Source organism: Eucyclogobius newberryi, unplaced genomic scaffold (assembly GCF_026437365.1).
Source record: "Eucyclogobius newberryi isolate DKJ021-1_F unplaced genomic scaffold, fEucNew1.0.hap1 SCAF_2, whole genome shotgun sequence".
Taxonomy (NCBI): Eukaryota; Metazoa; Chordata; class Actinopteri; order Gobiiformes; family Gobiidae; genus Eucyclogobius; species Eucyclogobius newberryi.
Window position 1 is genome coordinate 37,060,883 of NW_027315834.1, and position 12,632 is coordinate 37,073,514.

Genomic DNA, 12,632 nt, shown 5'->3' on the forward strand with positions numbered 1-12,632 from the left:
TCTCTATAACGCTTTCACTTGCAAACAACAACATTCTATAATCTGCACCTAAAGATGGAGGTCAGTAAAACTTAATTTATAGAGCACCTTTATAGAGCAGTGCTTTACAGAGCAATAAAAACTGTTAAAAAAAGAAACAGTCCAACAAAAAAAGGTTCTATTATTTAATCTAATCACCAGATTAGTGTGTGACTTCGAAGGTGTGTTTTTCTCCAAGAGACTTAAAGATCAACTTTTAGAGTGGCACTTACACACAACAGACTTTATAATCTTGTACTTAACAAGAATATGACGGATCGTAAGGATTTGTTATATTTGTATTTAAAATGTGAACAAAATGCTGTAAGATCTGGCTTTAGTTTCTATTTCCTAAACATGTGCAATTTTTACATATTTTTAACACATAAAATGCAATTTATGATGAAAAATGCATACTACTTGTTTGTATATTTATTTGACTATAGAAAAAGTTTCAAATGTTTTCCTATTTAGCTCCAGTGTCTCGCTTTAAACATAGCAACAGTGTCACAGAGTTTTTTAAGACTTGGGGCATACATGAAGGCATCCTCGCCAGATCGGGATGTGCTCTTGGAGCTTAATGTTCTAGACTGGGTGAAGTCTAAGTGGAGTATATTCTAAAATGCACCGAAATGAAATATTAAGTAACCATTTAAAAATAATAATGGGCTACAATATTTAATCATTTTAAGATTCAATGAAATAAAACTACAATTTTAGAACTATACATTATCAGATTAGCACATGTAAAATGGCAGAAATGAAGCACATTCACTGTATTTTCAGGCGCCAATGACAGCACTTTGCCATGTTTGAACTGCAGGGCTTGTGATGTGCCTTTACAGTATCACCTCCCCTTTCCCCCGCATGTCTTTAGTCATATATATCCCTTATGCAACTTGTTCCCTGTGACACTTTGGGAGAGGGTGGGGTTGTGGGTGGACTAAGGACTGTTGAGGAACGTGCGCACAAGTCCGCGCTCTCGTGCCGGAGGTCTTGCCGGTACAAGTGTCAGTGTGTTGACTCGAGCCAGGCATCACACGCACAGGACAACAACCATTTGAGTTTTTTCTTCCGCTGTGATTGCTTTTGCTTTTGCTTTTGCTTTTGCTTTTGCTTTTGCTTTTGCTGCGTTCGCTTTGGACTCGTGCGCCCTGGATACTGATTTGGGGATGACGGATTGGAGTGTTTGGGAATGCGCCTGATGCGCAATAGAGCAACAATTTGGGGCTTTGTGAATCATCTGACGCAAAAGGAATATGCAAGGTCTCTTCTTATGATCTTGTTTTATAACCAACGGCTTGAGTGATGCTTTGAGATGAAAAGGGCCACTTTTGGAGATCAGCCGGTGCCGCCTGTTGTTTGTGTCCGCGGACCAACGCACCACGACGCGGCGGCTGCGGCTGCTGCGGAGCGCCCGGCGGGACGATGGGGCTGACGACGAGGATGAACGGCGCGTGCCTGTTGCTGTGCGCACTTGCCTACCTGCCCCCGCGCGCTCACTCGCACCCGCAGCCGTGCCAGGTGCTCAAGAGGATCGGGCACACGGTCCGGCTCGGGGCTCTGCACGTGCAGCCGCGGCTCTTCGCTCCCTCCGCGGGATCCGAGCAGTGGGACGAGAGGCGGGTCAGGACCAGTGTCAGCGCGCCCGGGTCTGCCGGTCTCAGGACTAGAGGCACCAACAGGAACAAGAACCAAGCGCGCCAGCGGGAGGAGAGCAGTCCCAAGGAGAGCCGCGTGTTCTCGCCCCGGGACTCGGTTCTGCTCGCGGTGGAGGCTGTGAACCGGGTCGGGATTTTGCCCTATAACCTGACTATGGAGATGGTGCTGGCGGTGGGATCTGGACTCGGGGAACTTCCCGCGTTTTCCTTCGCCTCCTCCTCCGACTCCTCCGCCGCGCCGGACACCGAGGAAGACCCGCTGTCCTTCGTGGAGAGCGTCTGTCACACTGTGGTGGTCCAGGGGGTCGTGGCCATGATCGCCTTCCCGCGCAACCGGGACGAGTTTGTCAAGTTGGAGTTCGTCTCGAGTGCGCTGCGGGTGCCCGTGGTCAGCGTGGTGCCGCGGGAGTTCACGCGCTTCAGCGAGGTAAAACTTCCTGTTGAGTTCGGTGCGTTTGGAACTGTTGCGCGCACAAACGCACACTCTCACACACACACACACACACACAAACGCACGCACACTCACACACACACACGCACACTCACACACGCACGCACGCACACTCACTCACACACACACACACACACACACACATACACACTCACGCACGCACACATACACACTCACGCACACATACACACACACACTCACTCACTCACCCACACGCACACATACACACAGCTGCGGTGACGTGAACGTGGGCGTGCAGGTGCGACGGAACCACAGCAACCGACGCGCACGCGGATTTTCTGACGGTGACACGAGTCCGATCGACGCACAGACAAATGCCGTTAGTAACCCGCATTACGGAGCCCACCCAAGCTGTTCCTGTCTGTGGAGTTTGAAGCATCACATTCCACCTGTTCTCTGTCTAATTACAGTGGATGAAGGGTCTACTGAAAGTCGTTTGAATCATTTGTCTATTCTGTCTTCTCTTTTTCACTGATATTGATTTTTCCATCTTGGTTTTAGATGTTCTCAATTGAGTCTAAGTGGTGAGTCAATTACTTTAAGCCAATGAGTATGGACAAGATGTTGTTATGGTAGAAGGATGAGAGAGAAAATGAGTTCAGCCTATAGGTCAGCCCCTTTTTCTGAATTAATTGGATTCTGCTATTTTGAATAATATTTAATCGGTGTTACCCAGTGGTCGAGTGGTTAAGGCTTCATATGCCAGGCTCCATGTACAGCCGGGTGCAGCGTCTGACAATTTGCTGCATGTCCTCCCTTCTCTAAGTCCCTTTTCATGCTAAACTGTCTTGTCTAATAAAGCATTCTTGCCAAAAAATACTAAAAAGAAAAATCAAAACGACAAAAGAGAATATTTTTAACAGTATATTGTACTACTTATATTAAGTTGGATTCAGACAATTTGTGCTGATTTGGAGCTTACTAAAATCAAATGGTTTTTAAAAGTTCCTTCACATTATTTGCACAAACATCACGTTAATATTGAAACTAAACCCAGAGCTAAACATAGTAAATTAAAGCCAGGGCTAAAGCAGGAGGACCAAACCAAGTCTACAATCAAATTCAACAGTAGACGCACCCTGAGTGAAATATTTGTTTGTATTTGGACCACATATAAGAAGCTTGTATATACAAGATTGTTATATTTATGGAGTATATTTTCGTGTAGGGAGCCACAATACAGTTCCAATTACAGTATTATGATCTAACTAAAATGCAGCAATATGTTTAAGAAATGTCCTCTCTTTCATGTTGTATGATCTGAAAGTATTCTTTTGAGACTTAAGTCAACTAAAATTAAACTAATATTGAAATGTCTTTGTCTCCATATTCAAATTTGAGGAATGTTTTTCGAAAAATGAATAAATTCAGAACATTTGGATTTGAAATGGTGGGAGTTTCAGCAGTGCCAAGGACAGCAACAACAGTGTTTTGGCACATGTTGCTTATCCTTGGGTTTAAGATTGATGAAAATGTAGGGTCATTTTCATAGCAATTAAAAACAAAATAAAATAGTATATCTTTTGAAAGATGACATGTCCTGAAAATTCATTATACAGTAGTTATAAATACAGTAGTTGGAGATGTTGTCAAACAGTACAGAGGAACATTACTGGTCATATTTATTTATTTATTTTTTAAGGTTGTACTTTGCAACCCAAATTCCAATAGTTGATTCCTCTACAAATATGACATGTATTCTCAGTCTACATGTAAACCACGTGACCTCGTCGTTTACAATCCCTGCAGTGCATAGTTAATTGGCAACCTCAGATTCTGGCTTGAGCTTTAAAGCCAATAGTTTATTTATGCAAATCGGCCCTAACAAAGAACTGGCTGAGAGAAACCTTTGGCATTTGGCCTGAGCTAGTGATGCACTCAATCTGAACAGTGCTTTGAGCTGTATTTGTAAAGTTTTCCACAAGTTCAGAACTGCAAATCCATCTTGATTTATGACACATATAGGCAGAAAGTTATAGAAATGTACAAGACATTGACATCTCAACAGTATGTTGAGAAATACCTTGGGTTATTTATACACAGTGTAATCTGAACTGCAAGAGAATATTTGCTTCACAGTAAACTCAACCGTTGGCTATGTCGAAATACCCTCCAAATGCCATCTCTGCACGCTCTGACAATCTTTTAAAGGTTTCTTTGGGGAAAGTTTGAGCAAAACCATTGTTAATAATGACACTTGTGACCGATCAGTGAACTGCATCACCTCATGCTGTGCATTCCCCTCTGGATGTGTCAAAGACAGAGTCACTAGGAGCTGGTTGTTTTTGAGCTCTTTGTTCACAGACATCAAGGCGTTAGAGATAGAACATGGAGAAGGCCTGGCGGCGTGAAGATATATATATATATATATATATATATATATATATATATATATATATATATATATATATATATATATATATATATATATATATATATATATATATATCCTCATGGGATAAGCCCCTACACGGGATGTACTATCGGAACATAACTGAAGTGGCTGATATCACAAAATCCTACCGAAGGTTAGAAAGGGCCAGTCTGAAGGACGGCACAGAGGCCCTGATCATGGCACCACAGGAGCAGGCCCTGAACACCAGATCAATAGAGGCCCAGATCTACCACAACAGATTCAACCCAAGGTGTAGGCTGTGCAAAGGGGGCCCTGAGACAATCCCACACATAACTGCAGGGTGCAAGATGCTGGCAGGGACAGCATACATGGAGGGTCATAACCAGGTGGCTGGCATCGTGTACAGAAACATCTGTGCAGAGTACGGGCTGGAGACCCCAAGGACAAGGTGGGAAACACCTCCAAAGGTGGTGGAGAACGACCGAGCTAAGGTCCTCTGGGACCAGATACAGACAGACAGAATGGTAATGGAGAGGAAAGCCGTGGTGGTGGACATTGCAGTACATGGGGTGGAAACATCTGCAATAAGGAACACGAGAAACTAGAGAAATACCAAGACCTCAGAGAGAAGCTGGAGAAGGCCTGGAGCGTGAAGGTATCGGTGGTGCTCGTAGTGATCGGAGCACTTGGGGCAGTGACCCCCAAACTGGAGGAATGGCTTGAGCAGATCCCAGGAAGGACGTCGGAGATCTCGGTCCAGAAAAGTGCAGTGCTAGGAACAGCAAAGAGGACCCGAGCTTGTTAATACGTTTTTATTTGTATCATTTTTTTGGTGGAATAACTGTAGAAAAGTAATTTTTCTTTTTATTTTTTCAATTCAGAGATTTGCTTTTGGTTTTTGGAAACAAGGCAATTAACCAAAGATGTTTTTTTTTTGGGAGTGTCTGCAAAGCTGCGGCGCGCAGCCGAAACTGCCATGTTATTTTTGTGCCGGCCGCGCGCCGCGGCTCCTGAAACTGCGCCGCTATTTGACCGCGTTTTAGCGCCGTTTTAGACCGCGCCGGGTTAAGGTTAGGGTTAGGGTTAGGGTTAAGGTTAAGGTTAGGGTTAGGGTTAGCCATGAGGCTATAAAGGGCTATAAGGGAAATGTCGCGGTCCCTGAAACTGCGCGGCCATTTGACCGCGCCGCGGCTCTCCAGCCACGGCCTTTTTTTTACCTAAATATACTTAAATCTTACAATTTTACTATTACATAACATAACATACTTTAAATGTATAACAATGCAATTAAAAAAAAAAAAAACAACACTAAATGATGGAAACTGGCAATACATTTTTGGTTCTGTTCTTGTGTCAGTATTAGTAATACAGGAAACATTTAAAATTGATATCTCAAAATGCATTAATTTCCCTGTTCTTGAAAGTGTCTTAAAGTATAACGCTGTCTGAAATAAAGACACAATTACTATACACTATCATACAAATAAATGTAACTTTAAGCTCTACTCTCACAAAATGTGCTGTTCCGTCTGTCTCCCATTGTCTCCCAAGACTGGATTGAATTGTAATGGTTATAGCTTTAGGTAGAGGTTTGAGAATATCTAACACACAATTTATTATGAATCTACCATGACTGTTGATTTTGGGGCGGTATACGAGTCTGAACATTTATCCAGCCAAAAAAGCACTCTTCTGTCAAATAGCCCAGCTCAGAATTATAGAGCAAGTGTGTCAGTCTGTTAGAATGGTCTGAAAAGAACCATCTGTAGAAAAAAACTGTGGAAGTAGAAGGGGAAATGACAAGCGTTTTAGACAGCAGTAATTTAGTTTGTAGAGTTTTCACCCACAGACTCAAAGGTTGATGTTTTTTTACCCTCACAGACATTTATAGACATGTGATTCTCAATTATTATTTATTTTGTGTTTCTTGCTACAACACAAACACTTTACTAGCACATGTTAGCAGGTGATAATGTAGTGTTGAATGTTCCACCACATACTAATGAACTGTGAAGCCAATCCCCCAATCGAGTTAAAAGAGGAGGTACAGTGGTCACTATATGCGATCTGAACACACCAAGGGCCAGTTTTTCCCTGGAGGTAGCATTGACGTGCTGTCGGCGCAATTGATGACAGCGCAGGGGGTGGAATTCTAGACAAGAGGCGTGATTATGCTAAAATATGAGGTGGAGTAAAGCAACCTGAGGGTGTGGTCTGGTGCATTCTGTGAAAGGCCATAATCGGAACTAATAAACTTCAAAACTAGTGCACTGGAGTCGTGTTACTATCCCCACATGACGAGGACGAGATAATCATGATAAAACAACCATCATGGGCATAAATAACACAAGTTATAAGTTATAGAATAATGAATACAATCAAACTTTATTTGGTTATTTTTTCCCCCACTCACTTAATATTGCAGCGCCGTTGCGCACTCAGGTCATCGTTGGTGCAGTCTGGGAGTGTTCAGCATCACCCGCTCCCGTGGCTCTGCTGCTGCCTGCCCTGGTTTATGGATCACAAGTCAAGTTTAGAAGCAGAGATGTGTGCACGTTCTTATTCTGTGTTTAGCCCGAGCAACCCGCGTTGGGCAATAACAAATAAAGGTAAAATAAATAAAGAAAACACGCTTTGAGGCTGCATTTATTTGATTTTTGGAACATTTTGGAAACACATCAAACAACAATCAAAACAATCAGACAATGTTATTGCTCACGTCTTTATTTGCCTGTATATGAGGCCATGACAAACATGACCTACACCGCTGGTCATTGGTTCAAACACTATCACCATGTATGGACTGGCACATCCCACTCCAGCCTCTTTACGCCAGTGTTTATATCGGCAAGGTAGCAAAATAGCGCCCTACAATTGAGAGTGATTAAAACAGCTTGATGCCCAAAAATGTGAACTATTTCCTGTTTTGATGCCACAGTCAGTTAATTAGTTTTGTAATTCAACAGTAACAGCTTTCAGAAGTTTCAGAATTTGCATTTGGTTGAGGAAAAACCCTTTGAAAGAAATAAACAAATAATATGCAACACACACTAAAAGTGTTTTCTGCTTACTCAAATGTGTAAGTCAACAATAGGGCCTGATTTGTGGGGGGTTGGGATTTCAGCACCATGGACAGCGATCATAATTTAATTTATCAATTTATTAACTTAATCATCTTTAATAAACTTTCTCTCTACCTTTAATGCAAAAAAACAGGAATGTATCTACCTCAAAGAAAATGTACAACCTTATTTCGAAGTTAGTGGAGTGTAACGCTTAATAATCTTCAATAATTTGGATATTGATGCAAAACCTGAAGAATGAAAGCATATCTGATCCGTACGGTTCATTAACAACATTTAATCATCAATAAATGTCATGGGGGTACTCACCTGCTGTGGCTGGAGAAGTTTACTTGCATGTGTTTGGTGTTGAGGAGCAGCCACCCACACAGGGTGATTAGTGTAGCGCAGTAGAGCTCTTTAATTAGGTGGCACTAACAGGGCAGTTACAGCATATCAATGAGCACTGACGACAGGCCGTCTTTCCTCCGCTACCATTGTTTGTGAGGGCAGACAGGGCAGCATTATTCCCAACTAAATGTGTAAGGGGTGTTTTTAGGTTTCCTTTCCTTAGGTATTGAAGGCATTGTTCAACTACAGGAAATATTTTACTATTAGAGATTCATTCTTTTCAGTATTTTGAGAGGTTCTGAGAAATAATGTTTTGGGTGCAGTGTTTTTTTTTTGGACCAAATCCTACCATTTCATAACCTTCAATGCAACTTTTTTTTTTATCATATTAATTATCTTTAACCCTGGTGTACACTGAATTACATTTTGCTCTTCAAGGATTCTTAAAGGTCACACTACCACCATCTACTCAATTTATCTTGTTATTCTTTTACGTTATTGAACCAGGAATTGCCATTACAATTCAGAATCTCTTTTACAAATGATACCAGGCCAAGATAACAGCAAACACAAATAACACAGTACAGAACGTCACAAAATATTACGTTCTCTCAAGGAAAACATATATTTCTCAGTCACAACTTGTATTACACATTTCAAAACAAAGTTTTTTAAGAACGTGGAGTAGGAAATAAAAGTGTTCTGTTTAGGCACGTTGAAATGTAGCTGTAGCAGTGTGTTGGCTACAACCAGTAATTTGAGCAACTTTGAAGCAACAGACGTCATCATGTACTTGGAATAGTTAACTTATGAAAGACAAAGTGGAAAGTTTAATCCTGTTTGTAGCTAAGAACTTTATCCGTTACTATGACAGCGTAGTGATGTTTACTGTTGGTCACATCACATGGTCAAAACAGTAAACACAGTGACAGGAGGCCTCATCCTGCCACCAAAATATAAATACTTCATAATGTCTGTCTCAGGTTTGTCTTTGGTCACAAACATTCTTGTTTTTATTGCTATCTTTCGCTAAATCATTTTTCAGCTATGAGAAACAATATTTCATTGCAGGGACACAAATGTTTTTTTCTTTTTCTCCCAGTATGAAAAGTGGTGTGTGCTAATCCAGGAGGGAAGATGAGGCCTTTTGAATCCACTTTACCTGGAAATAAGTTACATTTGTGGAATCATTCACAGAAAAACAGTATTAGTGATGCATTTTAAGTATTTATAATTCCCAAAAGTGACAGTAGTTCATAAATAAATTAGTATGGTACTGGAACTGGCTCAACTTTCCACATATAACTCAATCCGTTTGACTTAAAATCCCTGCAGGATTCTGAAAGTAAAACTTTCTGAACTGAGGTTTTGAACTGTGAGTAGTCTGAGTGTCTCCTGAGACGAGTTGATTCGATACACTGACCTTGTTTGACTTCACGCCTCTCTAAAATAGACTAACAAACAAACAAACCAATCAACCCACACATATTAAGAACGCTCACACAAGACGGCCTGATGTGGAGTGTCCAAGGAGTAAACAAGGGACTATGTTTACAAATCAGAAATGTCCAGGGAACTCGAGCACCAGGGGAATTTTCTCACTATAGTGTTTGAGAGGGGAAAAAAGCAATCAAAATGATCTAAAGCTGCAAAAGGGTAGAAAAACAATCTTACAGAAGAATGTATTTATGTAAATGTGTCATATTTAATGAACAGCATAAAAAAGGCAACAAGGACATTTTAGCTAGAATTATTCTAAGGGCCCAGAAAGATCAGAACACTGCAAATAGACAAATATATTTTAGTCAGTGGATAGGGATCTCATTATATATATATTTCACTGCTTTCTGTCATTTAACAAAATCAAAAGATGTCAACATGTTTAATCTACAATTATAGGCAACTTCTATTAGATAAATAGGTCTAAATATTGTTATCATGCTGAACTATTGCATTTATATTGCAACTGGAGGGCTGTGAACAGCATAACAAAATCACATGAATTGTTCTAAATGTTCTGGTGGAGGACCCAGGACCTTGTTTTACATACTGCTTTAGACATAAGCCATGCAGATTTCTTCAGAAACATTTATCTGAATAGCCTTGCTTTCTAATGATTTTATTTTACAGTGTAAAACCATGCATTTACACTAATACTCTATAGGTACAGCATAAGTATTGTGTAAAATTATACTACTGTGTAAGTACAGCATGAGCACAAGAAATGCAGTGTAAATACAGTAAAAGTTAAACATAAATAAATTAACAATTATTGTTTAAGGGATATTCTAATTTAAATGAACAGTTGGGACATTTTGGACGTTCTTAGTTTAACCTCAGTGTCAACATTAGTAGGGTCACATTTACAGTAATTCACATGATATAAGGCTAAGCAAAACGCAAAAGTCTAGAACTTATCACTGCAGCCTTTTCAAAACAAGCAGCTCTGAACTCCAGTTATGCAACATGTTTCAGACCTCTCCTTCTTTACATCCTCATACTGTGTGCTCCTTGTGTAGATCATGTTTCCTTTAAGTGATTCACCTTCTATTGATCTGTGTTGGAAAATCAGATTGGTGCGTTGAGGTTAATTGTGTGGAAAAGTATAATCGGCTGACTTCTTTAATTACTTAGATTCTTTGATGAGCAGGATCAGTGAGAATTACGGTAAATAAGATTCCCTCTGAAAGGAGAGATCTGTACACATTGAAGGGTCACTGCCTTGGAGAGCTATGGGATTTAAAATGTGCCTTATTTGCAATATGGCCTGCTCTGCCAGCTCAGCTCTTCTGTGTAATTTATTATACGGGCATGCCTTGAATGGAACCATGTGTTTTTGTTAAAATATAAGAAAAATACAACGCCACTTAAAACATACCTTCATCCAAATCAATATTCCATCTTTTGCAATTATTTTTATTTAACAATTGGCTCCAGATTTTGTGATGCTGTGAATTTTTGATGAAAAAGCAGGAGTTGCAGGTTTTTGGGTTGAAATACTAAATGTGTTTTGTTGGATAATGTAACATCATGATGAAAGAAGGTTGATGTCAGTGAGGGAATTTCCACATTCAAAAGCAGTAGATGAATGTGTAAGAGAAACTGCTGCCTTGCACCGTGAAGATATTTACTTAGGAGATTGAGTATGCAGCGGCTGCAAGGTAAACGTTGAATAGAATAGTTTATAGGCAAAGCTTTTACCCAGTGTAACCCAGTGTTGCAATAAATGTGTCAGAGATAAAAAGTTGTTGCTTAAATTTACAAAATCATTTTTATTGCTACTTACAGAATACACACATTGATGGAGGAAAGGTGTCATCTACCGTATGATTCATGACCATATTTTGCAAAGATGAGATAAAACCACAGCAAATGTATGAGTGTTTTTGAAATTGAGCACTTGCACTTCCCCCGGGCCGAAGTGTGGACAAGCCTGCAGTCTACATTTGTACAGAGTCATTACCATGAAAGTATGTATTCAGAAGATTCATTTTGAGTTACTGTATTCCAGTGCAGTTACTCAAACTTTCATTTGGGGGTGTTAAAATCAGAGAAATACATTGTGGTATTTGATCATAATGTAGGCCTCAAAACACCAAATTAATGAGGAGGAAAAAATGAAAACATAGCTCTTAAAGTGAGGGCATGTGTGACTGTTCCTTCTCTAATGTGTGATAAAGTTTCACTTTTTGTATAAATAAATGCATTTCAAATGGTGAAACAAAAACAAAAAGCTCTTTGAATGCTATTTTCAAGTAAACTCAAGCTAAAAGTATTCAAAATACAGTACTCTGATTAGACCAAGTAAAGGAACTTTACTTACTATTACTACATGAAGATAATCCTCTATCATAGAGCGTGGGAAGCGTGCAAAACATTCATAGGGATGTTTAAGTTTAAGTGAAAAAAAAGGGAACAAAAGAGCCAAAACAGATATGGTTTTCATGGCATTTCAATAATCTGATCAAACTCCTGAAAATGTCCCAATATGTTAATTCTGATTTATTGAGTTTGCACAGTCTTGAATACTGTATCAGTAGCGCTCAGGATTGTGTCATTGACATTTTAAGATGCTAAATACTAAACAAAAGTGTGATGAATATGTACCAGTAGTGATCAAACAGCTTATTGGGGTGTTCCACGTCGTCTCTGTTTACATTGTTTTTGCAGATGTCCTATTGTGAGTCCTGTGACCTTTCAAATTCATGTTTTATCATTATTACGTTCTCTTGATTTCTGCATTTCTAACAAGAAGAGTAATTATCACCCCGTTCTCCTGCCTAACGACTAAGGTGATTAATGAGACAAATGAATTTAACCAATAAACGCCATTAATGGTCTTTTTAGTGCAGAGCTTGTGTAAAAGTTGTGGAATCAATTAGACAGAAGTGCTGTGGGTCCTTTGACCGTGTGTGTGCTTGTGTGTGCGTGCGTGTGTGTGTGCTTGTGTGTGTGTGTGTGTGTGCATGTGCGTGCGTGCGTGTGTGTGCTTGTGTGTGTGTGTGCTTGTGCGTGTGTGTGCGTGTGTGTGCTTGTGTGTGTGTGTGCTTGTGCGTGTGTGTGTGTGTGCGTGTGCTTGTGTGTGCGTGCGTGTGCTTGTGTGTGCTTGTGCGTGTGTGTGTGTGCTTGTGCATGCGTGTGTGTGCTTGTGTGTGTGTGTGTGTGTGTGTGTGCGTGCGCGTGCGTGCATGCTTGTGTGTGTGTGTGTGTGT

General features: G+C 40.4%; 1 protein-coding gene across 1 annotated transcript in view; it reads left to right on the top strand.

Annotated features, from left to right (window-relative positions):
* Positions 1-1,374: 1,374 nt before the first annotated feature.
* grin3a (glutamate receptor, ionotropic, N-methyl-D-aspartate 3A) overlaps positions 1,375-12,632 on the top strand; it is a 74,360-nt gene continuing 63,102 nt past the window's right edge. Inside the window, exon 1 of the mRNA XM_072455224.1 lies at positions 1,375-2,106. Coding sequence (XP_072311325.1) covers positions 1,447-2,106 — 660 coding nt within the window. The 5' untranslated portion in view covers positions 1,375-1,446. The remainder of the gene's footprint in view (positions 2,107-12,632) is intronic.